The 26,651-nt window shown below is 39.5% G+C and overlaps 1 protein-coding gene across 9 annotated transcripts in view; it reads right to left on the reverse strand.

Annotated features, from left to right (window-relative positions):
* Positions 1 to 26,651, reverse strand: part of RABGAP1 (RAB GTPase activating protein 1) — a 190,437-nt gene that overhangs the window by 27,408 nt on the left and 136,378 nt on the right. For 8 of the 9 annotated variants that reach the window (XM_023217197.1, XM_023217195.1, XM_023217193.1 and 5 more), the window contains 6 exons: positions 14,545 to 14,658; positions 8,957 to 9,031; positions 5,439 to 5,564; positions 4,689 to 4,832; positions 2,827 to 2,868; positions 2,066 to 2,194 (listed from right to left, as the gene is read on the reverse strand). In XM_023217197.1, coding sequence (XP_023072965.1) covers positions 2,066 to 2,194; positions 2,827 to 2,868; positions 4,689 to 4,832; positions 5,439 to 5,564; positions 8,957 to 9,031; positions 14,545 to 14,658 — 630 coding nt within the window. Of the gene's footprint in view, positions 1 to 2,065; positions 2,195 to 2,826; positions 2,869 to 4,688; positions 4,833 to 5,438; positions 5,565 to 7,877; positions 7,947 to 8,956; positions 9,032 to 14,544; positions 14,659 to 26,651 lie in introns of those variants that run through there. The other variant, XM_023217202.1, reaches the window with a different exon arrangement.

Raw genomic sequence — 26,651 nt, forward strand, 5'->3', positions numbered from 1 at the left:
ACATGCGATAGAGAAGAGCCAGGTAGGAAGCCACTATGGAAACAGGAAAGGATGATGATGGTTAGATTAGGATGTTAATAATGAAGGTGGTAGTGATCAGAGTCAGGATATATTCTGACAACAGGCAGAGACATGGAGTGTGAGAAAGAGAGGAGTCAAGAGGACAGCAAGGTTTTTGGCCTGAGCAATCAGGTACCCCTAATTGAGATTGGGATACTGAGAAAGGAGTAGATTTTGGAGGCAAAGAAATCATCAGCAAAAAAGAGGCAGCATCCTCTTGTGTGCTGAACCAGGCTGAGATGGGAAGAGTGACTCAAAGAATCTCAGAACTCATTTGGTTCTATGCTTTGTGCAAACCTATTCTCTTTGAAAATATTACTGCAAAAATGTTTGTTATCTACTTAATAATCAGGGAGGAAATAATTATAGTCATTATAGTCATAGCCATCATTTCTTGAACCCCTACTAACTACCAGGCACTATATTAAACACTGTACGTATGATATTGTAGCTAATCCCCACATATAAAGCATTTAACCATAGTACCAAGCACGTGGTAAACTATCATTAAGTGTTAGCCGTAATACCTACGAATTATGTAACATTTTAAAGGGAATGTAAACTTTGATGATTATTTTAATTACCAGAAGTTCTATTTCCTTTTTTTTTTTTTTTCTAATCCACTATTCATATTATGATTTCTACTGTTTCTCTGGCTAATAGGTAGGGTTTTTATATTCCTCCTTTAACAGACAGGGGAGCCATTCAGAGGTCCTAACTTTATGCAAAGGCCTTACTTTTCAGCTACCTCCTAAAGGCCCAAAATCATATCCACTATGTCTGTGTGAGCATTAAACCCCTAATAGCTACACATAGTTCCATACTCCCCTGAGAGTAGTTGAGCTACTTTGTTTTAAATACCTGTGCATTTCTATTTCAAGTTCTTCCAGACACTTAAACATTTCTTGGGGTGTATTTTATTTAGCCTCTCTACGTGTTAAAAAAAAAAGGGTAATCTGAGTTAGCTCAGTCTGACACATAACCAGAATGAGAAGTAAAATATTATTTTACAGAAGCAGAAACTGAGCCCTAAATAAGTGAGCCCAGGGAGGTTGAGGCTACAGTGAGCTGTGACTGCACCACTGCACTCCAGCCTGGGTAACAAGAGTGAGACCCTGTCTCAAAAAAAAGCCCCACAGAAAATAAATACAATACAATACAATACAATACAATACAATACAATACAATACAATGTTATGATAACACGAACACAAGACCCTGTATCTTTTTACTTTAAAAAAATTGTGCAAATCACAAATGCCATTTGAAGTGATAAAACTGAGTTTTCTTCATGTATCATTAGCTTCGTTTTAGGGAATTTCTGACCAGAACAAATTGTTGAAAGTTAAGGCCAGGCGTGGTGGCTCATTTCTGTAATTCCAGCACTTTGGGAGGCCAACGTGGGAGGATCACTTGAGCCTAGGAGTTTGAGACTAGCCTGGACAATATAGTGAGAACCCAAATCTACAAAAAAAAAAGTTAAAAATCAGCTGGGTGTAGTGGCGCATACCTGTAGTCCCAGCTACTCAGGAGGATGAGTTGGGAGGACTGCTTGAGCCTGGGAGGTTGAGGCTACAATGAGTTATGATTGCGCCACTGCACTCTAGCCTTGTCTCAAACCAGCACAGCAGAAGAAATCATGAAACCTGAATTCTGCCACTAACTAGGTGTACAACTAGGGAACTACAACCTCTTTTTGTTTTGTCTTCAAAACAGGGATATTAATACTCTTCCCACAGTTTGGGGGTTGGGGGAGACAATGAGATTTCATTCATAGTATTATAATATATAGGAAAGTATTTTGGGGAAAAAAGGTTAAGAGTCATATAATACAGAAGAAAACGTCATCACTAATATTTATATATTATAAATGTTAACATTAATATTATGTATGTATTATAACTGTTATAAATATAATACATAATTATGTATTATAAATGTTTGATCAGGAACAGAGAGACATTAAGTGAAAAACAGAATCTTAACTAACGCAAAATTATTTTACCTTCATGTTGCAGGCTAATTCCATTAGTTTTTTTGCATTTTCTTCTGAGCGGTATCTCTTAGGAAGCTGAACCCTAAAGAACTTCAAGGCACCTTCAAAGTCTGTCAACAGCAGGTCATCTTTCGAAGTCTTGAAGTAAGAAAATACAAACATATATAGAAAAAATGTGTTGCCATAAGGATGCACAAGAAGTTTTTTTTTTTTTCAGACGGAGTCTCGCTCTGTCGCCCAGGCTGGAGTGCAGTGGCGCGATCTCGGCTCACTGCAAGCTCCGCCTCCTGGGTTTACGCCATTCTCCTGCCTCAGCCTCCGGAGTAGCTGGGACTACAGGCGCCCGCCATCTCGCCCGGCTAGTTTTTTGTATTTTTTAGTAGAGACGGGGTTTCATCGTGTAGCTCAGGATGGTCTCCATCTCCTGACCTTGTGATCCACCCGTCTCGGCCTCCCAAAGTGCTGGGATTACAGGCAAGAAGTTTTTTATATTCCCAGCACTTTTCAGCACTTTTACAATCCCCAGAAGATACTTCTTAGCTTCTGTCAGAGCCACCTGCATACATCCACTGTTAGGGGTAATGCTAGATTTCCAGCACTTTTATAATTCCCAGAAGATATTTCTTAGCTTTTGTCAGAGCCACCTGCACACATCCACTGTCAGGGGTGGTGCTAGTGCACAGTGACTGCTCAGAATCAGACTACAACGAATGTGTTGCAAGTGCAGAGCAGGGAAGGACAGATAACTCGGCTAATAAATAAATGAGTACCTTTAATAATCCAAGGGCGACATTAAAAATAACACTTATTCCCTGAAAGAGAACAGATAAAAAGAACACTGTCAGCATTTATGTCTCGATTACTATGCTATTTGTCCTCAGAATACCCCATATTTTTAAAGAAATTGTGAAAACTTAAGGAAATGAATTATCTCAGAACTACCTTGAAAAATAAAACCTAAAGGGCCATTGAAAAGTTGCTTAAACACTTAGCTTCCCATTTTTCTGAGAAAAGAGCTTTTCTTGCCCTATTCTCATATTCAATAATAATAAATGCTTTTCCAAGTATTCCATGCTTCCAAACCAAAAGATCAGTCATAAAGTTGTGATCTCTCAGGAAATAACTCCTGGGGAATTTTCATTTATCTTGTGCTGTCCCAATCCATGTACAGCAACCACTCTGTTGATAAGCCCTATATTCCAGAACTGAATCTGCTCAGGGCTCCCTCCATTCTGCAAATCCTGGGACTAAGAACAAAGGAGAGGAAGCACTATCTGTTGATCAAGTTAAACTGCTTAAGCTGCTGGGCCTCAGTTTCCATAACTAATACTCTCCTAAGGGTTTTCTGAGATAATTAGCTGAAAAGTCTATGTAAATTACTTGGCATGCCACTGGCCCTTAGTAACTACTTAACAGATGGTTGTTTATACGAGTGAAAAGCTAGATACAATTTAAAGGTTAGTGATTAGAAATTGGTTACATAAAGTATGGAACATCCAAATAATGGGATACTTCGCAGCAACTTAGAAAAATGGCATATTTGGTAATATTTATTTCTTCTGTTTCTTAGAATATTTCAAGCTGATTGGTCGATACAAATTCTTTATGAATTTTTTTATGTTTTGAATATAGCATAATTAGAAAGGATAGTACAGATGTGTATGTTCAAGTACATGAAATTTACAAAGAGGATATCAAAGCGTATAAATAACAATCATATTTTTAAATATACACATAGAGAACCATAATATATAGTGTTCCATCCATATGGAAACCATATTATTCTGTATAGTAATTATATATACACATATATGAACACACAAAAAAGGCTGAAAGGATACTACTTTTAACCAAACTGTTAAAAGCAGCTAACCTATAGACAGTGGGATTTGAAGTATTTTTAATTATTTTTACTCATATTTTCTATAAACATATATTAGTTTTATAATTATGTTTTTCTTAAACAAATGAACACACCACGCAAAATCCAAAATTACACCATGGCAAAGACTGTTATTTACTCTAATATTTATTTTCTCTTTAGTAATAAATCTCTAATTTTTAGCAAATTCCTGCTCAGCTTATTTTTTAAAAAGTCTCCCTTGCAGTTAGGTGTGGTCGTATAACTAAGTTCTAACCATAAAGTGGAAATACTGGATGGAACTTCCAGGAAATCTCTTTTAAAAACAGAGGATGCACCCTCTCCCATTCTGTAATCCTCCTGGCTTGAATATAGATATAATGGCTGGTGCACTGCTCCTCCATATGGCTACAGTCAGAGTGGAGGGAAGGCACGCTACTGCCAACATTCTGACTTTTTTTCATGAGAGAGAAAAAAGCTATTTTTTAAAATCACTGTTATTTTGAGTTTCTTCATTCAATACAGTCAAACTTAATAAGAACTAATACAAATGTCTAACTCAGTATGTCTTTTCATATCAGAGTACACCTTTAACAAATATGATCATTAGCTTTAGTCCAAGGAAAAGTCACTTAAACCTAGATTTCCTAGCAATAAAATAAAATAACTAAAGAGACCAATTCTATTTTGACAGAGCTGACCCTCAAAATAGAATTTGTTCTCAAGTACACTGCAAACAAAAGCCAAAGTGCTGCGGCCTCTGATACATACCTCACATAAAAGCAGGTCGATGATATGGAAGACCATGTAGAGAGGGAATTTTGCAGTGAAGAGAGTAAGAAACCACTGGGAGGCATACATGTGCGCTTCAAGGCTTATATCCAGGAAGTGGTTGTACAGGTCAGGAATGTATTCCTGAAATAGCAAACCAATTACTTCTGGGCACTTATGCATCTGTCCAATTCCCACCAAGGAGGCACATAAATCTACCAGGAATAGGTCAAAAAAGTAAAATACTTGTGTTTTTCTAAAAATCTCCAAAGTGCTCAGAACACTTACATCTGGTATTAAGCTGGCACTAAAACTCTTTTTTCCAGACCACAAACTAGTTCTAAAGAAAGAGGAATCCCCAAAATGGTGACAAGTATTTGGAAAGTCTGTTTTCCCCTCCAAATTATAAAACATTTGGGAAAGTCTGTTTCACTTTTGTTATGAGATTCCTAACCAGTCAGCTTCAGAGCCTTGGGGAGTACTTCTTGACTGAATTAGCTGTGGAAAAGACCCCTACAAAGTCATCTGATCTTTTGGGAGTTTATCAGCTCACATCCATGAGGTGTGAAAGTTTAACACTTTGTTAATCTTTGCATCATAATCATATAGTGAGAAATGATAAAAATGAAACCCATCCTTAGCCACGAATCGCTAAGGCAATCACCACTGCTTCCTGGCACCATTTCCTCAATTTGGTGCTCCTTAGTCCTGTACTCTTTTTGTCAAACACAAGCTGGTTTCTCTTTTTACCTGCATGAGGCGCTCCAATTGGTAAAATTTGCAATGCAAATCTTCAAAGTTTTGCTTGAAAAGTTCCCTGAGCCCATAGTCAAACATGATCTTGACCAGAACACTGAATGCCTGTTCTTCAGGCATCTGTAACAGATAGGCAAGTTGTTGGGTAGGTAGGATGGTGGTGGGGAATCACAAAACATACAGAAGTTTTCTCAGGATATTAAATCCAGCTTTATATTATTGTCTTACCAGAAAATTTAGTGCTATGCAGAAACTCAGGCCTAAGGTTGTGTTTAAAACATTTATTTACTCAGACAAGGAATAGTTAACTCTTTGTCAGCACGGTTCCTGTCCTCAAGGAGTCTCCCACACAACCAGTATTAAAATAACTGTAATAGGGATTAGATATCAGTGATAATACAAGAACAGGAAGGCCTGTATCTGCCAAAGGCAGTCAGAAACAGACTTTGTAGGAAGGACAGAATTTGAGCTGAGCAGAAATAGGCTGATAAACAGTGCAGGTGTCATCTTTCCCAAATCATGGGACTTCTGTTTAACCATTTTTCCTTCCTTAGCTGCTATTTCATTCTAGCAAAATTGTTTTTCTTCCTCGCTGTTGTTAAAAACATAGCTTGTTATAGAAGAACCTTACACATTCTAAGGCTCGCAGTAATGCTTCTACAAAAGTCTCCTTCACTTCTATTTATATTTATAACAATACCTACATTTTCCATAGTTTTATGGATAACTATTTCCCTGAGAACCTGGCAAGATATTTTCAAAAGAGAAAAAAGAAGCACTGTTATTTAAGGATTGGTGTGAACGTAGCAAGCCTTCAAAAAAGTCAAGAAGGTGGGCAGGCTTCTGTGGAACAAGATGATGGAGGCGGGCTGAGCACAGAAATTACTGAGAAGAAGGCAGAACTAAAGAGCAAATCAGATTAAGTAGTAAGTGAGAAAAGCATAGTAGATCATTACTGGAAAGTTAAGAGTATTTGGGGGCCGGGCGCGGTGGCTCAAGCCTGTAATCCCAGCACTTTGGGAGGCCGAGACGGGCGGATCACGAGGTCAGGAGATCGAGACCATCCTGGCTAACACTGTGAAACCCCGTCTCTACTAAAAAATACAAAAAACTAGCCGGGCGAGGTGGCGGGCGCCTGTAGTCCCAGCTACTCCGGAGGCTGAGGCAGGAGAATGGCGAAAATCCGGGAGGCGGAGCTTGCAGTGAGCTGAGATCTGGCCACTGCACTCAAGCCCGGGCGACAGAGCAAGACTCCGTCTCAAAAAAAAAAAAAGAGTATTTGGGGCAAAAGCCCAGAATTTTGAAGTCTTTGTCATGGAAGGCAAATTTACTTTGCCACATGCAAGGAGATGTGGCCTAACCCATAGTGGTGATTCTGATGCTAGGTAGCCCATCTCCCCTCACTCTAAAACAAGCAGCAAGAGTTCAAAACAAGACATGGAGGGTCTGCTTGGAAAGCGCATTTTCAAGGGGATAAATGTCCTTGAACTGAAGGTGAGAACGAAGATAAATCACCCAGGCTTGTGGGACTTTGAGATATAAAGTCTCATTAAAACAACAAAACAAAATAAAAACTTAACCTCTTTACTCATGTCATAGCTTTATCATATTTTTACATGACTACCAATAGCAACAAGCTGGGTTCAGTTAAGAAAAACCAAAGTGGCTTTTGTTTTACTTGTACAGGGTTGAGCAACCCATATCTGAAAATATAAAGTGCTCCAAAATCTGAAACTTTAAACACTGACATGATGCTAAAAGGAAATGCTCATTGGAACACTTTGGATTTTTGGATTTGGGATGCTCAACCAGTATAATGTAAATATTCCAAAATCCAAAATCCACAACACTTCCGGTCCCAAGCATTTCAGATAAGTGATACTCAAACTTGCATTGCAATCTACACAAAATGGCTTAATACCCTTGAATAACTTCCTGTTGCTTAGAGAAGCAACATTCAGACTCCTTACCTGGGCTCCAAAGCTTTCCCTAACTTTCTCCTCAACTCCCAATCACTCAGGATACTCCAGTCAAACTGTCCTCCTTTCAGTTCCTCCCATACACCAAGTGTTTCCTCAATTTAGGACTTCTATATACTGTACCATTCACTTTGCCATTAACACTCTATTCTCTACTCCCTTTTCAAATAGATCTATTATTTTCATAACAACATTTTCAAAAGTTAAAACAGAAAAGTACAAAAGAAAATGATATCCCTTATCATTTTCCAGGCTGCTCCTTAAAGGTCACTTCCCCTGAGAAGCCTTTAATCTAAGTAAGACTCCCTTGTTACAATCTTACACCAACCTTTTTATTATACCTTAATAGCACCACTGAAAGTAATAAATGATATACTTGTGTGATTATCTGCTTAAAGCTAGTTGGATTCACAGCTCTGTATCCATGAGGATTGAGACCATGTCTCTTATTTACCTCTGATCTTCAGCACAGTACACATCATAACAGGTACTCAAAACTCTTTGCTGACATCACCTGTGTGGTATTCTTGCCAAGCATTTTAAACTGAATCATGAGAAAATGAGACAAATCAAGAATGTGGGACATTTTATATCACAATTTGTCTGAATTTTTCAAAACTATCAATGGCATGAAACACAAAAAAAAGGCAAAGGAGTAATTTAGATTAATAGAATAAAGAGAAATGAAAATTCAATATTTGAATCTTCATTAGGTCTTGATTAGAAAAAAAAGCTAGACTCTATGGAGTAGACAATTGGGAGAAAATTGAATGTGTACTGTGTATCAGACATTACTGAATCAATGTGGAATTTCTTGGATGTGATCACGGTATTATGGTTATGATACAGAACTCTGTTGCTCCCAGAAGGCATATATATGATCAAGTATTTAGGAGTCTTGATGTTTGTTATTCACTTTTAAGAATAATTTCAAAATAAAATTTAAGTAAAAAAGAAAATGTGTGTTTATGCAGAAAAGAGAAAAAGAGAGATGAAGAGGGAGACAAACAGAAAAAGCAGTGTGGAAAATATTAATTGGTAAACTAGATAACGACTGTTCACCTTAACACTGTTTCGAGTTTTCTGTGGATTTGAAAGAAAATAAAAAAGGTGGAGGGCAAAGGTGTTTGCTAAGCAAATGAATGAATAAAATGGTACTAAATGAAAGCCAACCTTTCTGCCTTCCTCCTACCCCAAAATACATAAATCTCAAAACAAATATTAATGACAATGGCTACTTTAGAGAAGATAAAACATCCCCAAGGGTTCAACCAACATTAAAGTCTCTCCCATCATCCTATTAATAAAAAGGAAGTCTACCCTTGTACTAGTTTTCAACATTGCCATTTATTCTGATCATATACTCCTCCACAATGACATTAAGTTAATTTAAGGAAAAAGTTCCAGCTATAGGAGTTAAAATTCATGCCTAAGAGTCTGTCCAAACCCAATATAAAACCATGCTCAAGCCTAAGGTTAGTATAAGCTGAGGCAGGCTATGTGTTAAGTCATAACAGAGACCTAATTACTCACATGGAGAAGGAGCACAGCAGCAAGAAATGACTGGCCCTGGCAATAACCAATCTCTTCATCATACACAGAATAAGCCTGGAAAATAAAACACACAGAGGATATGTAAATGAATGTATCCACTTGTGGGCCATGGTGGTACTATAGGACCTTGAATACAGAACCCTGGAGGATGCTACCCACACTGGGACAGCATTTTGACAGGCAATAAGTGGTGCCAATACTTCTCTCCAATCTTAATTTTTTCTTTACAATGAATACAGCTATTACCACTCCATTTCCTATGGCGAAGGACTTGCGAAGAGTAAGCAAAAACCACTTCTGCACTAAAAAAACTTTTCATATTTCCTTGTTGTTGTTCATGATGTTCCCTCTCCTTGGGATGTCCTTTCCCTCTCTCTGCCTGAAACACGCACTCTTCCTTCAGGCACCAAACTTATTTCAATTCCCCCAGAATGAATCCCTCTCTTCTCTGCCTCTATGGCACCTGCTACACAAGCATGGTTGTTATTATTATATTACTACCACATTGCATTTTATTTTATTTTTAGAGACAGGGTCTTGCTCTGTTGCTCAGGCTGGAGTGCAGCGGTAAAATCATGGCTCACTGCAGCCTCAACCTCCTGGGCTCAAGGGATCTTGCCCCATCAGCCTCCTGAGCAGCTGGGACCACAGGCTTGCACCATCATGCCTGGCTAAAATTTTTTTTTTTTTTTTGAGACAGAGTCACCCAGGCTGGAGTGCAGTGGCGCGATCTCAGCTCACTGCAAGCTCCGCTGCCACTCGGGTTCACGCCATTCTCCTGCCTCAGCCTCCCGAGAAGCTGGGACTACAGGCGCCCGCCACCACGCCTGGCTAATTTTTTTTTTTCTTCGTATTTTTAGTAGAGACGGGGTTTCACCGTGTTCGCCAGGATGGTCTCAGTCTCCTGACATCATGATCCGCCCGCCTCGGCCTCCCAAAGTGCTGGGATAACAGGCGTGAGCCAGCCTGGCTAATTTTAAAAATTTTTTTATAGAGATGAGATCTCAACTATGTTGAGCAGGCTGGTCTCTAGCCCCTGGGCTCAGGCTATCCTCCTGCCTTGGCCTCCGAAAGTACTGGCATTATATGTGTGAGCCAATGCACCTGGCCCACACTGCATTTTTTTTTTTTTTTAAATAGAGACAGGGTCTCACCATGTTGCCCAGGCTGGTCTCAAACTCTTGAGCTCAAGTGATCCTTCTGCCTCAGCCTCTCAAAGTGCTAGGATTACAGGTGTGAGCCACCAAGCCCAGCCCCACACCGCATTTTACATGTCCATCTTCTCTGCCAGACGAGTAGGCTTTGTGAGGGACAGGGTGATGTCCTATTCAACCTAGTCAGCACCTCATATACAACATGCACTCACTAAACACTGTTACTGTTATTCATTTTTCTTTCTGGGAAAAGCTCTTTTGGCGAAGACACCAAAATATAATTCTTTCCACAATATCATAATAACTTTTCTGATAAGCGAGATTACTCTGAAAACATTTGTGGGTTCCTCTGGAATTCTTATTTTTATTTTTCTTGGCAGCAAATGATTACTACCCATCTCCTCTGAACATTATTTTGAATAGAATATTGACATCTAACATTCTTCATAGTTTACTCTTTGGTTTTTTAGTTCTTTTTCAGAGTTCTGTTTTTATATCTGGTATTTGTAGTTCTCATGTAAATGTGGTAGAAAGGGAAATTCCTACATCTTCAGGATGTTATTCCTTGTTTGACAAATTTATTTCTTGTGAAACTTCCTTTGTTTTCCACTTATTTTTTGTGCCAAGGTTCCTCTGTGTTCCAAGAAAGCAACTTAGAATTGGGTATGTTTAGAATATATAACTCTTAGCAAAATATGGTGCCAATACTTAATAGATGCTAGTCAAGTTAATATGCAACCAAATTTTATCACTAGCTTTGGTGAAACTATAGCTTTTAAAAATACATATATTATGATCATGCATTCAGAAATTTTCATGGAATTCAATGTAATCTTATTATACCATATCCATTTCATCACAGTTTATCTGATAAGAAGGCTACAGGATTAGAAACACATATACTTTTCCAGAGACAAGATGTACAAAAAGGGCTTTAGAAATTGTCAGTTTATAATACAATGAGGCACTACTTTCCTATCAAATTAATAACAATTAACAAATGTTAATACCAGTATTAACACTGTGTCAAAAATGAGTAGTAATATATGCTAGAACAGCTCTTTGGAAAACAGGCAATGTCTCTGAAGATATCCATTAGTAGTTTTATCAGTTACAAAAGAACAGAGGCTTTAGAGTTAGTCAGAGTTGGGTTAAAAATCCCACAACTGCCAATGTCTAGATATGGATCGTTTTTTTTTTTTTTGAGATGGAGTCTCGCTCTGTCACCCAAGCTGGAGTGCAGTGGCACGATCTTGGCTCACTGCAACCTCCACCTCTCAGGTTCAAGCAATTCTCCTGCCTCAGTAGCTGGGACTCCCAAGTAGCTGGGATTACAGATGCCCACCACCACACCCAGCTAATCTTTGTATTTTTAGTAGAGATGGGGTTTCATCATGTTGGCCAGGCTGGTCTCGAACTCCTGACCTCAGGTGATCCACCCACCTTGGCCTCCCAAAGTCCTAGGATTGCAGGCATAAGCCACTGCGCCCAGCCTAGATATGGATCTTGAGTGTGTAACTTAATTTGTAATATGAGAATAAGCCTAGTATTAATATCACAGAGTCGATGTATTCTTCTCATTTAGTCCTCTCATTTAACATGCTCAGCACAGAGCTTCAGCAATTATGTATTAATAATAGGATGAAATTGTACTGAATTTCTACAGGTAGAAAATGGAGGGGAGCATATTTTTCAGGCTGATGGAAGATAAAGGAATCATATAGGTGTGAAATTATATGATATATTTGGAAAATGTTTGGAGTATAAGTTTCATGTTGGCTGTAAGGAAATCTGGGGGAAGAAAAGACATTTCACTAATTCATCAACACTTAATAAACACCTACTATAGACCAAGCACTGTGCCAAGTGCTACAGATGCTACCATATCTAAGAAATGATCCCTGCCCTTGAACACATCACAGTTCAGTGGGGAAGTTAGACAAGTGAATCAACGAGAGCACAGTGAGAAGTTCAATGTGGTTAATGCATACAATATTTGGAGAAGCAGCAATAAGGGCAAAATCAGGATATAATACAAAGTATCTTCAACACTAAGCTAAGGAATCCAGGGAAATGAACTAGGACTTTTCATTTAATTCCATGGGTTATAAAGTAGCAGTTATAAAGGTTTCTGTGGAGGCCACTGAAATGATCTAATTCTGTGTTAGGCAAGGAGTAAAGAATAAACTGGCTAGAACCCAAAGGCAGAGCAGCTTTTGTAAAACTGCCAGCAATGTAAGATACTGGCCTCTACCAGGGTGGTGATGAGACAGAATGAAGCTAAGAGAGACATCAGTCATACCTAACACAACCTAGACAAAGACAGGACTGAAAACTAACAGAAATGATTGTCTCCAGCAGGACAATGGTATGGGAGAAAAGGAGGACTATGTTTCATTTAAAAAGATACAACAACTTAATGTAATGTGGGTCTTGTTGGATCTTGATTCTACCCAGCCATATTAAGGATATTTGAATATGGAGTAGCTACTAATTGGTAAAGTTGGATACACTTATTTTTTAGAGATGTAGTATTAAAAAATTAGGATCATGATGTCTAAGATTTGTTTTAAAGTACTTCAGGAAAAAGGAAAAAAAGAGACAAAGCAACTGTGACAATACATTGACAAATAATGAATTAGCGTGGGGGATATTAACTATATTTATCAGTTAGACTAATCATTATATTAATTAATGTTTATGCTTGAAATTTTTCATAATAAACCATGTTTTAAAATGAACTCTATTTTTAAACCCATTCTGTTTGATATACTTGACAGACTTTTACATGGAGATTAATTGTCTGCTGGAAATTTAGACCTTGAGTTAATATAGATTTGAGAACATCTGTACAGTGGTGATAGCTGAAGCTTTGGGGGTGGAAGGGATAACCCAGGGAGATGGTGTAGAGCTAGCGAAACTACCAACTGATGACCCAGAGGAAGGCCTCTGGTTTAGCGGCAGGTAGTATGAGATAAAATGATGAAGTCAGTGAAGTCATGAGAGTGGGCCCGTATCCAAGAGGGTGACATGTCTTATGCTCAAGAGCAGAAAGCTCTGCAAGGAAAAGCATCATGAAATAGGAATTAGAATATAGTGGGGTCAAAAGTATGTAAGGAGGGACCAGAGGGAGTGGACACAGTGTTACTTTCCAGGAAATTCTGTAGTAAAGTAAGAGATGGCAGGGGTCACCGCTTAAGCAGGAAATAAAACTGAGAAGGGGCTAAAAAAGGATGATCAGAGAGGAAGATTACCACAGAAATCATAGCTTTATGTATCCTATGTAAAAGTTAAAATTAAATCTAAAAAATAGTTCTCTAAACTCAACTGTCCTTGTAGTTTAAATCTAACTTTTCACTCGTGAGCCTATCCTTTATTGCTAGCCTGTCCTAAAACCCGTTGTCATATAGCATTAGGGACATGTCTCATGCTTTATTTATACTTACTACATAGGAGATGCTAAATAAGTACTTGATTACTTTTGGGAGGAAAAGACTAAAGACGAATTCTGATGACAGACGAAGATGGAAAAACTCCGTTCCTACCTCCTCCTTTTATAACCCAATCGCTCTAATGTGCCAAAATCTATTTGAAAATGGAATGCTGAAATTGAACAGGTTATCACTCCCTTTAGTGTTTGGGTATAGACCTTTTGAGAGAAATCAGAATCTCCCATCATTTACTATGCTGCAGTGCTATAAGTCCACCTGGATAGGCAATGATACTTCCCACTGTGAGATGGTACCATAGGTACCAAGTTCATCACTTATAAAGTGAATACTGAAAAGGAGTCTGCAATGTCACAGGGCTCAGAGGTTCTTAACATAAAAACAAATTTTGAAAGTCTAAATGTGGAACTGTCATCTAAAAATCCTGATTAGAAATGGAAAGGAAACCCTACCACTTTATTTCTAATTATTTTCTACTCTTTTTTTTTTTTTTCAGACGGAGTCTTGCTCTGTCACCCAGGCTGGAGTGCAGTGGCGCGATCTCGGCTCACTGCAAGCTCCTCTGCCTCCAGGGCCCACGGCATTCTCCTGCCTCAGCCTCAGCTGGGACCACAGGCACCCGCCACCGCGCCCGGCTAATTTTTATGTTTTTTTTTGTAGAGACGGGGTTTCACCGTGTTAGCCAGGATGGTCTCCATCTCCTGACCTTGTGATCTGCCCGCCTCAGCCTCCCAAAGTGCTGGGATTACAGGCATGAGCCACCGTGCCCGGCTATTTTCTACTCTTCAATGAGTCTAAACTTCTGTTCTCACCTTTGACTTTGCAATGTCTTCTCTCTTTTTTGAATTCTTGAACATCAAATACAAATTATACTTTGTAGCTGTTTCTTATATAATTTCAAAGCAGAACCACCACAACACTCAAAATTGAGTCTTTTTTTTTTTTTTTTTTTGACTTGAAATACCTTGCATATTTTATATAAGGAATCTTGTCCATCTCCTCCTGTGTCCTTAAAGTAGTCATGGGCTGGGAATGTTCGGTTAATATCCCGGGTGATAGCACTGTCCTGGGGAGACTCCTGTGGAAACATAAGCAAAGAGAGGTGTTAGTTAGGTTAGTTATGTAAATTCTCATTCAGGTTTAAGCAAGGTCTTCTCATTTACACACTTTAAATGTTGCAGGGACATACATACATATATATGCATGCCCATAGTTACTGCCTCTTCAGGGACCAACCACTCAAGCAAAAGCAAATGTAAAAGGGGAAAAAAGATGGAAGAAAAGCAACCCATTTCATCTATACACTTCCATATTATACTCCATCCTTACTGCAAAGAACTGCAGCTGCTGCCCCTTCTATTGTAAGATGGAAAATATGCTATTAAGAATGGATTTCCCATAGGAAAATACTCAAACTAATCGCAAAAGGAGGAGGTAAAGTGCTCCCAGTAGAAAAACTGCTGCTTTAATTGATGCTTTGGAATAAAGCCCATATGCCAGTTTTCAAATGGAAAAGAGTAGTTACTTAATTGGGGTTTGTCCTAGAGGCAAATGGCATAAGAATGCACAAAGCAATCTACTCAGAATGAACCAGACCACCAAATGCCAAGAGATTCAAGCAGGCTATGGGAAAATATCCTTTGCTTTTTCCAACGGACAAAAACTGTTTCCTCTTCTATAATGAGTTAACTAAAACTGAACAAATGTAAATAATGTCAACAAACCTTTGTAAAATACACCAAGCACCCAGCTATTTCCAATATTCTCCCCTTGTTAAATTTCATTTGCTGACACAGTAAAGAACTGGAACACAGAAACATGACCTTCTATTTTTAACAATGCAGTGTCTTCATAGCTAAGACAATAGAGTTGATTATCCTTGGTAAGAATACATCATAATCAGTATACTACCAAAGAACATGATACTTCTGTTTTAAGATGAAAAATGCAAGTGCTGTTCTTCTCTTGTCCAATAATTTCTCTAGCCTTTTGGGTAATCATGTTCCCAAGGCCATGAATATTTTACGGTTGTGGGATCTGAACTAACTTTAAAGCCTATGCTCTTTCTTAAACAGTAAACTATTTATACCTTCAAGGAAGTCGCCAAATTGCTTTTCAAAGAGTTTGAGTGGCATATGTTACTTCTAGTTATTAACATAGTCTTAACAGTTAATGGCAGCTCAGGACTGTGGTGCTCTTCAACAAAAGGAAAAAATCCAAGGGATATCTATGACTACAGCAACTAATTTACATGGTGGTAGTTTCCAGAATGAAATAGAGCTCGGCGTTGGAGGTACCTCCAAAAGTTGAGAAAGTGGGGGAGAGAGGGAGAGCAAGCAAGAGTGACCAACAGAGTGAGTGAGTGAGCAGGCGCACAGATTTTGGGGAGGGCAAGGTAGCTAGAACTGTAGGGTAGAGTGCTAGTGAGGAATAAGCTGAACAGAGAACTGAAGAGTTAGAAGAGGGGTCCCTACGAGACATGAATCATAAATAAATGACAAGCTGGATACTTCATCAAAATTTAAAAATCTTACTATTCAAAAAACTGTTTAAAATATGAAAAGTTAAGTCATAGGCCAGGACATAATACCTACAAAACACATTTGATAATAAAGTTTGAGATCTGTAATCCCAGCACTTTGGGAGGCCGAGACGGGCGGATCACAAGGTCAGGAGATCGAGACCATCTTGGCTAACCCAGTGAAACCCCATCTCTACTAAAAAATACAAAAAACTAGCTGGGCAAGGCAGTGGACGCCTGTAGTCCCAGCTACTCAGGAGGCTGAGGCAGGAGAATGGCATAAACCCGGGAGGCGGAGCTTGCAGTGAGCTGAGATCCGGCCACTGCACTCTAGCCTGGGCGACAGAGTGATACTCCATCTCAATAAATAAATAAATAAATAAATAAATAAATAAATAAATAAATAAATAAATAAAGTTGGAGTTGTATCTGGAATATATAACTCTCTAATGACAAAGACAATTTTTTAAAAAGTAGGAGGGTGTAAATGATTCAGGCGTTTCATTAAGGAATATCTAACACATGGCAAATAAGCACTTGAAAAGATGTCAACATTACGAGTCCTCAGGGCAGTGCAAATTAAAACCACAATGAGACTCCACTACATATCTACAAAATGCTAAAATTAAGAAGTGTTGGGAAAGGATAAGAAACAACTGGAACTCCTATACAATGCAAAATGATACAAACACTTTGGGAACAGTTTGGCAGTTTCTTACAATAGTAAACACATAATTACTATACAACCCAGTGATTCCATTCCTAGGTATTTACCAAAGAGAACTGAAAATATAAACGCATGAAAAGACAAACTCAATGTTTACAGCAGTTTTATTCCTAACAGCCAAAACTGGAAACAATCCAAAGAGAATCAGATGAATTTAGGAATTCTATAAAACAACAGAAGTTCTAAGAAATGCTAAGAATGATAGACTGTGGTTTAAGACAACTATGCAGGTTAGAAAATTAAATTGAGAATGGAGAGGAATATGGAAACCTTCAAAATATTTTACATCAGTTACATCAATCATATCACACTGATGATGGAGATGACAACCCGAAAAAGGATACAGTTATTAGAGGTATGAGATTTGGGCTGGGCACGGTGGCTCTCACCTGTAATCCGAGCACTTTCAGAGGCTGAGACAGGTGGATCACTTGAGGCCAGCAGTTTGAGACCGGTCTGGCAACATGGTGAAACCCCATCTCTACTACAGATACAAAAATTAGCCAGGCATGGTGGCAGGCGCCTGTAATCCCAGCTACTTGGAAGGCTGAGGCACGAGAATCGCTTAAGCCCGTGAGGCAGAGGTTGTAGTGAGCCAACATCATGGCACTGCACTCCAGCCTGGGCAACAGAGCGAGACCTGTCTCAATTTAAAAAAAAAGAGAGGAGATGAGATTTGGAAATTCAACTGTACACAGGATGTAAAAATAACAAAAAACTGAAAATACTCTCTATAACTGGGCCAGTTCTTGTCAATCTGCCATCCCATATCCATTAATCACAGAATTATAAGAGAATGAAGGGGCAAAATGTCCTTAAGAGAAGGTCAATTTGAAAAGTCACACTTTTTTGATGCCTTCAAGAATGATAATAAATTGAGGAGTTCTATGTGAATCATTTGCTTAAAATATTTGGCATTAGGAAATATGCTGAAGAACTTGGAATAAATTCATTTGACTTGCTGGAGGCCACATCATGCAAAAATGATGCAGAAATTCTAATAATGATAAATTTAGTAAGTTCCTATCAGAATGATATTAAATTTGAAAAGGTTCTGAAAATAAAACACAGCAACATTATGGATGATCTCCTAGAGAAAAAAAGCAAAGAGCTTTTGCAAAATAGTCAAAGCAAGTGCTTATAACAATTTATACAACAATATATATCCCTTTTCTTTCTTGTTTCGCTCTTGTTGCCCAGGGTGGAGTGCAATGGAGCAATCCTGGCTCACCACAACCTCCACCTCCTCAGTTCAAGTGATTCTCCTGCCTCAGCCTCCCGAGTAGCTGGGATTACAGGCATGTGCCACCATGCTCGGCTACTTTTTGTATTTTTAGTAGAGATGGGTTTTCTCCTGGTCAGGCTGGTCTTGAACTCCTGACCTCAGGTGATGCGCCTGCCTCGGCCTCCCAAAGTGTTGGGATTACAGGTGTGAGCCACAAAACCCGGCTGTATTCATTTCTAAGGAGTTAAACATAAATGTAACTGATGTAGAGAGCCCGCCAATTCAACACATATAACACTATTCATGGCCAAACTGATGGAGTCAACCAAATACATCCCCTCAAGGAGGCTATAGTTAGCAAAATGGCTTAACAGACAAGTTTTTATAAATGTACTTACGGCAACAGTGCACAGATGGTGACTTTAAAAGAACACGGAATGAAGGGCAAAAATATTGTCAGTTGTTATGTTCTGAAAATTACTGCTGTTATAACAGAGGTAGGTTTTTTTTTTGTTTGTTTGATCAACTGGTTTTGTGTTTTGGCTAATTCATTTATCCCAAGAAAAACACCTTTAATCTCCAGAAGAAAACAAAAATGCAATAGGATTATGCAGTATTGCAAACTTTTTCTATAAAGGGTCAGGTAAAAATTTTTGGCTTTGCAAGCCATTCAGTGCTGCAGTTTTTCAACTCTTCCCTTGTAAAGCACCCATAGACAATACGTAAATAAACAAGCACTGCTGTGTCCTAACAAAATTTTAATTATAAAAGCAAGAGCAGGCCAGGCACAGTAGCTCATGCCTGTAATCCTAGCAATTTGGGAGGCCGAGGCGAGTAAATCACTTGAGCCCAGCAGATTGAGACCAGCCTGGGCAACATGGTGAAATCTCATCTCTACAAAAATACAAAAATTAGCCAGGTGTGGTGGCACACACCTGTCTTAGCTATTCGGGACATTGAAGCAGGAGGATCCCTTGAGCCCAGGAGGTGGAGGTTGCAGTGAGCCAACACTGTGCCACTGTGCTCCAGCCTGGGCCATAAGAGAGAAAACCTGTCTTAACAACAACAACAACAACAACAAAAACGAATAAACAAAAGTGAAAGGCAAACTGAACTTGGCCCTGAGGTGGTAGTCTGTTTACCCTTGTTATAAGTATACTACAACACAGTAATTTGTTATGGTCAGCATGACCAGAGAGATTTTCGTTATGATTTTAAATATACTAACATGTTATTAATTTTATACATGCGTTGCCCTCAAAAACTCTGTCACAACCTGCTACAACTTGAAATGTGTATCTCTTTGAACACTTTTGTACCTTTTTCATGTAATAACAAATGTTAAAAATGTTTGCTGCATTTTGCAAAAGTCAGTATATTCCTGTATATGCAGTGTAGTAAACGTTTAAATAAAACCCTGCAATTGTAGTGGTATATAGTCCCTAACATTTCAAGCAGCAAAATAAACAGTATATACAGCTCATAAATTATAAACACATAAACTGACACCCATGAGACTGGTTAAAATAAAAACACCAAATGTTGGTGAGGATATGAAATTACTGGAACTCTCAATGGTTGCTAATGGGTGTGTAAATGATATAACCATTTTGGTAAAGGACATGGCAGTTTCCTATAAAGTTAAATATATATCTAACTACCATGACCCAGCAATTCTATTCCTAATAGCCTCATGTGTAATAGCGCAACTAGAAACCTCAAATGTTCATCTATAGAAAAAGTGATAAATTATGGTATATCCATCTAATGGAATACTACCCAGCAATATAAATGAACCTTTAATACATGAAACAACACAAATAAATCTCAAAAACATTATGTTGAGCAAAAGTCCATGGTGACAGAAATCGAAGTGGTTACCTGGGAGTGGGTGGGAAATCAAATGAAAAGGGGCATAAGGGAACTTTCTGAGATGACAGAAAAGTTTACATTTTCTTTGGTGTTTACACAAATATAAAAAATTATCAAAATGAACATGTAAGGTGTATGTTTATTGTATGTAAATTATAGTACACTCACAAAAACTGTAATCTCACATTCCCCACCTCACTCCACCAACGTTTCTCAATACTTCTCTATTTTGTAAATGGCAGCAGGTCTTACCAACTTGTTTCTGATTCTAGCTACCATGAATGGTCACTGATCTTGAGATCTCTCTGCAGAGTCTGGATTCTATCTCTCTCTTTCCGTTTCTAGTGCATCACCCAAAGGCAGACCCATGCTTCATCTTACCAAGACTAATATAACAGCCTAAATGACTGTCTTAGTCGCTTTGGGCTACTCTAACAAAATACTACAAACTGGGTGGCTTATAAACAACAGGAATTGTTTTTATAGTTCGGGAGGCTGGAAATTCCAAGATCAAGATGCTGGAAAATGCAGTGTTTGGTGAAGGCTCGCTGTACGGCTCATAGGTGGCATGTGCTCACTGTGTTCTCATATGGGGCAGGGCAGCTCTCTAGGCCTCTTCTTTCTACGGGCACAAATCCCATGCATAAGGACTTTGCCCTCATGACCTAAACACTTCCCAAAGGCCCCATCTCCTAACAGCATCACATTAGTGATTAGGTTTTTTTGTTTTTGTTTTTAAAATTTTATTTATTTATTTTATTTTAGCTCTGTCGCCCAGGCTGGAGTGCAGCGGCATGATCTCGTCTCACTGCAAGCTCCGCCTCCCAGGTTCACGCCATTCTCCTGCCTCAGCCTCCCAAGTAGCTGGGATTACAGGTGCCCACCACCACATCCGCCTAATTTTTTGTATTTTTTTTAGCAGAGACGGGGTTTCACCGTGTTAGCCAGGATGGTCTCGATCTCCTGACCTTGCAATCCGCCCGCCTCAGCCTCCCAAAGTGCTGGGCTTACAGGCTTGAGCCACCACAGCCAGCCATGATTAGGTTTTAACATATGAATTTTGGGGGGACATAAACATTCAGACCATAACACTGATCTTCCTTTATCTCTTTACTTCTACCAGCACAACCGTGTCCGATTAATTTTCCTGAAATGCGTGGACCAATCAGATCATTTTGCTGGTCATAAACTTTTATGAGTCATTATTACTATGCACACAGGAGGAGGAAGTCCATGCCTCCTTCTCCATAATGACCACTTCACAAGTAGAGTGAACACCAATCTGATTTCAGAATACCACTTGAACCATGTAGTAAGTAGGGTCACTGCTGCAAAAGGCACCCAGGACATTTTGCTCTCTCTCAAATGCATGCTGCAAAATCCTGAGGATCTGGGGCATGCTGGGGGAAGACTGGAGCATTAGGAAGAGAAAGGCCTTTAAACCCAGACATATATTCAAGTCCAATGTGTTTTCCACTTGTCACTCTTCCTTGTGTTTCTATTTCTTTGAAAACTTCGAGAAAAAGGGGTGACTGGCATGGCAGAATTTGGGCATTGTTGGAAGTAGGTCTATTTAAAATCATACTCTAAAATATCAGCACTTCTTAAACGTATTCACTAAGCAAATACTGAGAATTAATGGTTCATGCTAAAATCCAAATCTCTTCCCCAAACATAAGCATTATAATGATGTACCTTAGTGCATTTTAAAAGGAAAAATCTAACTTTTGGTTTCTTAGTATAATAAAACCTTTTTGTTTTCAGATTTTAATAAAATTGTTTTGCTTTTCTGTAATAATAATACTGGAAGGAAAAAGAAGAATTTTACCATTCAGATATAACCATGGCTAATATTTGGCTGGCATACGCCAAACTTTTTAGGTTATAACCATTTATTTTTATAAAATGATTTTAGAAAACTTGTTTTTGCTAACTACAAAATATTGTATCTTTTCATATTATTTGGCCATTATCCTACCTTAGTATTTTTAATGCACAGTAACTTGTCACATGGTAGTATCATAATTTACTCTGCCAAAATCTCCAGCTTTGGGATATGCAGCTATTCTACCCCTTTTGCTATAAACAAGGCTGTAAAGTAGCAGTGATTCTTAAGGCAGAAAAGACAGTTTCCACAAACACTCCATTTCCCTGAAGATACAGCATAATCCTTGTTTTTGGATTCTGAGTGGTCCTGCCAATTTGCCCTTCAGAAAAGTTGTAACAATTTACAAACCACACTGACACCACTCTTACAGCAATTACTGTTCTTGAATAGTCATTTGTATACTTGTCCTATGTTCCTTCTAGTCTATAAGAATTGAATCTAAAGTTGCAAAAAATTGCACATAAAGTTTATTGACTCTATCCCATTCTAACTGCAATACATGATTTGCTGTCAACATTTAAAAAGGTATTACCATACATACATTTGCTTGCTCTGTCAGTTGAGAGGGCCTAGAAGCAATAACATCCAGTAGCAAGGAGCACACCTAGCATCTATATTTTGGTATCGAATACCATTTACTAACAAAAGGAACCAACCCTCCTTGGAGAAATGGCTGATTCTAGGACTAGGGCAGATAGCCTGGAACATATTGTACTGGCAAAAAAACAGAAAATTGTCTCCCTTCGCCCCCACCACAAAGAAAACAAATCTACATCGATAGGGGTATGCCAAAGGGACATGGGAGCCAAGTGAAAGAGTTCCCAATCAATGGTCAAAGTTGGAGCAATTTTAGCAACAAAATAAACTGGGTTATATAAGTATAAAAGAAATGGGCAGATATGGTGGCTCACGCCTATAATCTCAGCACCCTGGGAGGCCAAGGTGGTCGGATCACCCGAGGTCAGGAGTTGAAGACCAGCCCGGCTAAAATGGCGAAACCCCATCTCTACTAAAAACACAAAAATTAGCTGGGTGTGATGGTGGGTGCCTGTAATCCCAGCTACTCAGGAGGCTAAGGCAAGAGAATCACTTGAACCCAGGAGGCGCAAGTTGCAGTGAGCCAAGATCGTGCCATTGCACTCCAGCCTGGGCGACAAGAGCGAAACTCCATCTCATAAAAAAAAAGAAAGAAGAAGAAGAAATATCTGGCTGGGCATGGTGGCTCACATTGTAATCCCAGCACTTTAGGAGGCCAAGGCAGGAGGATTGCTTGAACCAAGGAGTTCAAGACCAGCCTGAGCAGCATGGTGAAATGCCTTCTCTACAGAAAAAAAAAAAAAAAAAAAAAAAACATAAAAAAATAAAATAAAATAAAATTAAAAATTAAAAAAAACCTCAACAAAACAAGCAAACAAAAAAATTAACCAGGCATGGCGGCACATGTAGTCCTAGCTACTCAGGAGGCTGAGGTGGGAGGATTACTTGAGCCTGGGAGGTCAAAGCTGCAGTGAGCTGTGATCGTGCCACTGCATTCCAGCCTCTGTGACAGAACAAGACCCTGTCTCCAGTCAATCAATAAAAGAAATATCCAGGAGTCCATACTTACATAAATAAATGACTGAACAAATAAATGGGGGAGAAGAGACAAATCCTCCATGCAGAAGAATCCCAAATAATTTATGTAGATACCTCACCTTCAAGGAAGGAGAGCAAAACTCCCCACTCCTTAAGTGTGGGCTGTGCACAGTGACTTCCTTCAGAATAGTACAGTACAGTATGACACAGTGGGGAAAAAAAACCTTATGGTGGAGAAAACTGACAAAGATGACCTTGGCCAGATGATTGAGGTCAAAAACAGTGATGTCACACTGACAGCATGTATCCTTGATGTCATAAAAATGGCGCTTTACCTCTGTATTATTCCTCCTCAAAATTCATGACTTCATGTCAGACAAATTTCACTTGAGGGATATTCTACAAAATACTTGAGCAGTATTTCTTAAAACTGTCAAAGTCATTAAAAACAAGGCAAGCCTCAGAAACTGTTAGAGTCAACAGGAACCTAAGGAAATATGAGGACTAAATGTAATGCACTACCCTGGATGAAATCCTGGAGCAGAAAAAGGATATTAGATAAAAACTAAGGAAATGTAAACAAAGTTTGGGATTTGGTTAATAATATCTTGATATTGAGTTATTAATTATAATAAATGTACCGGAGCAAGATGGCCGAATAGGAACAGCTCCAGTCTCCAACTCCCAGCACGAGCGACACAGAAGACTGGTGATTTCTGCATTTTCAACTGAGGTACTGTGGTCATCTCACTAGGAAGCGCTGGACAATCGGTGCTAGTCAGCTGCTGCAGCCCAACCAGCCAGAGCTGAAGCAGAGCGAGGCATCGCCTCACCTGGGAAGCGCAAGGGGGAAGGGAATCCCTTTTCCTAGCCAGGGGAACTGACACACACAACACCTGGAAAATTGGGTAACTCCCACCCCAATACTACACTTTAAGCAAACGGGCACACCAGGAGATTATACCCACACCTGGCCGGGACGGTCCCACGCCCACAGAGCCTCCCTCATTGCTAGCAGAGCAGTCTGTGATCTAACCGCAAGGCAGCAGCAAGGCTGTGGGAGGGGCGCCCACCATTGCTGAGGCTTAAGTAGGTAAACAAAGCGGCTGGGAAGCTCCAACTGGGTGGAGCTCACAGCAGCTCAAGGAAACCTGCCTGTCTCTGTAGAATCCACCTCTGGGGACAGGGCACAGCTAAACAACAACAAACAAAGCAGCAGAAACCTGTGCAGACGCAAACGACTCTGTCTGACAGCTTTGAAGAGAGCAGTGGATCTCCCAACACGGAGGTTGAGATCTGAGAACGGACAGTCTGCCTGCTCAAGTGGGTCCCTGACCCCTGAGTAGCCTAACTGGGAGACATCCCCCACTAGGGGCACTCTGACACCCCACACCTCACAGGGTGGATTGTACCCCTGAGAGGAAGCTTCCAAAGTAAGAATCAGACAGGTACACTTGCTGTTCAGCAATATTCTATCTTCTGCAACCTCTGCTGCTGATACCCAGGCAAACAGGGTCTGGAGTGGACCTCAAGCAATCTCCAACAGACCTACAGCTGAGGGTCCTGACTATTAGAAGGAAAACTATCAAACAGGAAGAACACCTATACCAAAACCCCATCGGTATGTCACCATCATCAAAGACCAGAGACAGATAAAACCACAAAGATGGGGAAAAAGCAGGGCAGAAAAGCTGGAAATTCAAAAAATAAGAGCGCATCTCCCCCTGCAAAGGAGCGCAGTTTATCGCCAGCTACGGATCAAAGCTGGTCAGAGAATGACTTTGACGAGATGAGAGAAGAAGGCTTGAGTCCATCAAGCTTCTCAGAGCTAAAGGAGGAATGACGTACCCAGCGCAAAGAAACTAAAAATCTTGAAAAAAGAGTGGTAGAACTGATAGCTAGACTAATTAATGCAGAGAAGGTCATAAACGAAATGACAGAGATGAAAACCATGACACGAGAAATACATGACAAATCCACAAGCTTCAGTAACCGACTCGATCAACTGGAAGAAAGAGTATTAGTGATTGAGGATCAAATGAATGAAATGAAGCGAGAAGAGAAACCAAAAGAAAAAAGAAGAAAAAGAAATGAACAAAGCCTGCAAGAAGTATGGGATTATGTAAAAAGACCAAATCTACGTCTGATTGGGGTGCCTGAAAGTGAGGGGGAAATGGAAACAAGTTGGAAAACACTCTTCAGGATATCATCCAGGAGAACTTCCCCAACCTAGCAGGGCAGGCCAACATTCAAATTCAGGAAATACAGAGAAAACGCCACAAAGATACTCCTCCAGAAGAGCAACTCCAAGACACATAATTGCCAGATTCACCAAAGTTGAAATGAAGGAAAAAATCTTAAGGGCAGCCAGAGAGAAAGGTCGGGTTACCCACAAAGGGAAGCCCATCAGACTGACAGCAGATCTCTCGGCAGAAACTCTACAAGCCAGAAGAGAGTGGGGGCCAATATTCAACGTTCTTAAAGAAAAGAATTTTAAACCCAGAATTTCATATCCAGCCAAACTAAGTTTCATCAGTGAAGGAGAAATAAAATTCTTTACAGATAAGCAAATGCTTAGAGATTTTGTCACCACCAGGCCTGCCTTACAAGAGACCCTGAAGGAAGCCCTAAACATGGAAAGGAACAACCGGTACCAGCCATTGCAAAAACATGCCAAAATGTAAAGACCATCGAGGCTAGGAAGAAGCTGCATCAACTAACGAGCAAAATAACCAGTTAATATCATAATGGCAGGATCAAGTTCACACATAACAATATTAACCTTCAATGTAAATGGACTAAATGCTCCAATTGAAAGACACAGACTGGCAAACTGGATAAAGAGTCAAGACCCATCAGTCTGCTGTCTTCAGGAGACCCATCTCACATGCAGAGACATACATAGGCTCAAAATAAAGGGATGGAGGAAGATCTACCAAGCAAATGGAGAACAAAAAAAAGCAGGGGTTGCAATCCTAGTCTCTGATAAAACAGACTTTAAACCATCAAAGATCAAAAGAGACAAAGAAGGCCATTACATAATGGTAAAGGGATCAATTCAACAGGAAGAGCTAACTATCCTAAATATATATGCACCCAATACAGGAGCACCCACATTCATAAAGCAAGTCCTTAGAGACTTACAAAGAGACTTAGACTCCCATACAATAACAATGGGAGACTTCAACACTCCACTGTCAACATTAGACAGATCAACGAGACAGAAAGTTAACAAGGATATCCAGGAATTGAACTCATCTCTG

Source organism: Piliocolobus tephrosceles, chromosome 14 (assembly GCF_002776525.5).
Source record: "Piliocolobus tephrosceles isolate RC106 chromosome 14, ASM277652v3, whole genome shotgun sequence".
Classification (NCBI taxonomy): Eukaryota; Metazoa; Chordata; class Mammalia; order Primates; family Cercopithecidae; genus Piliocolobus; species Piliocolobus tephrosceles.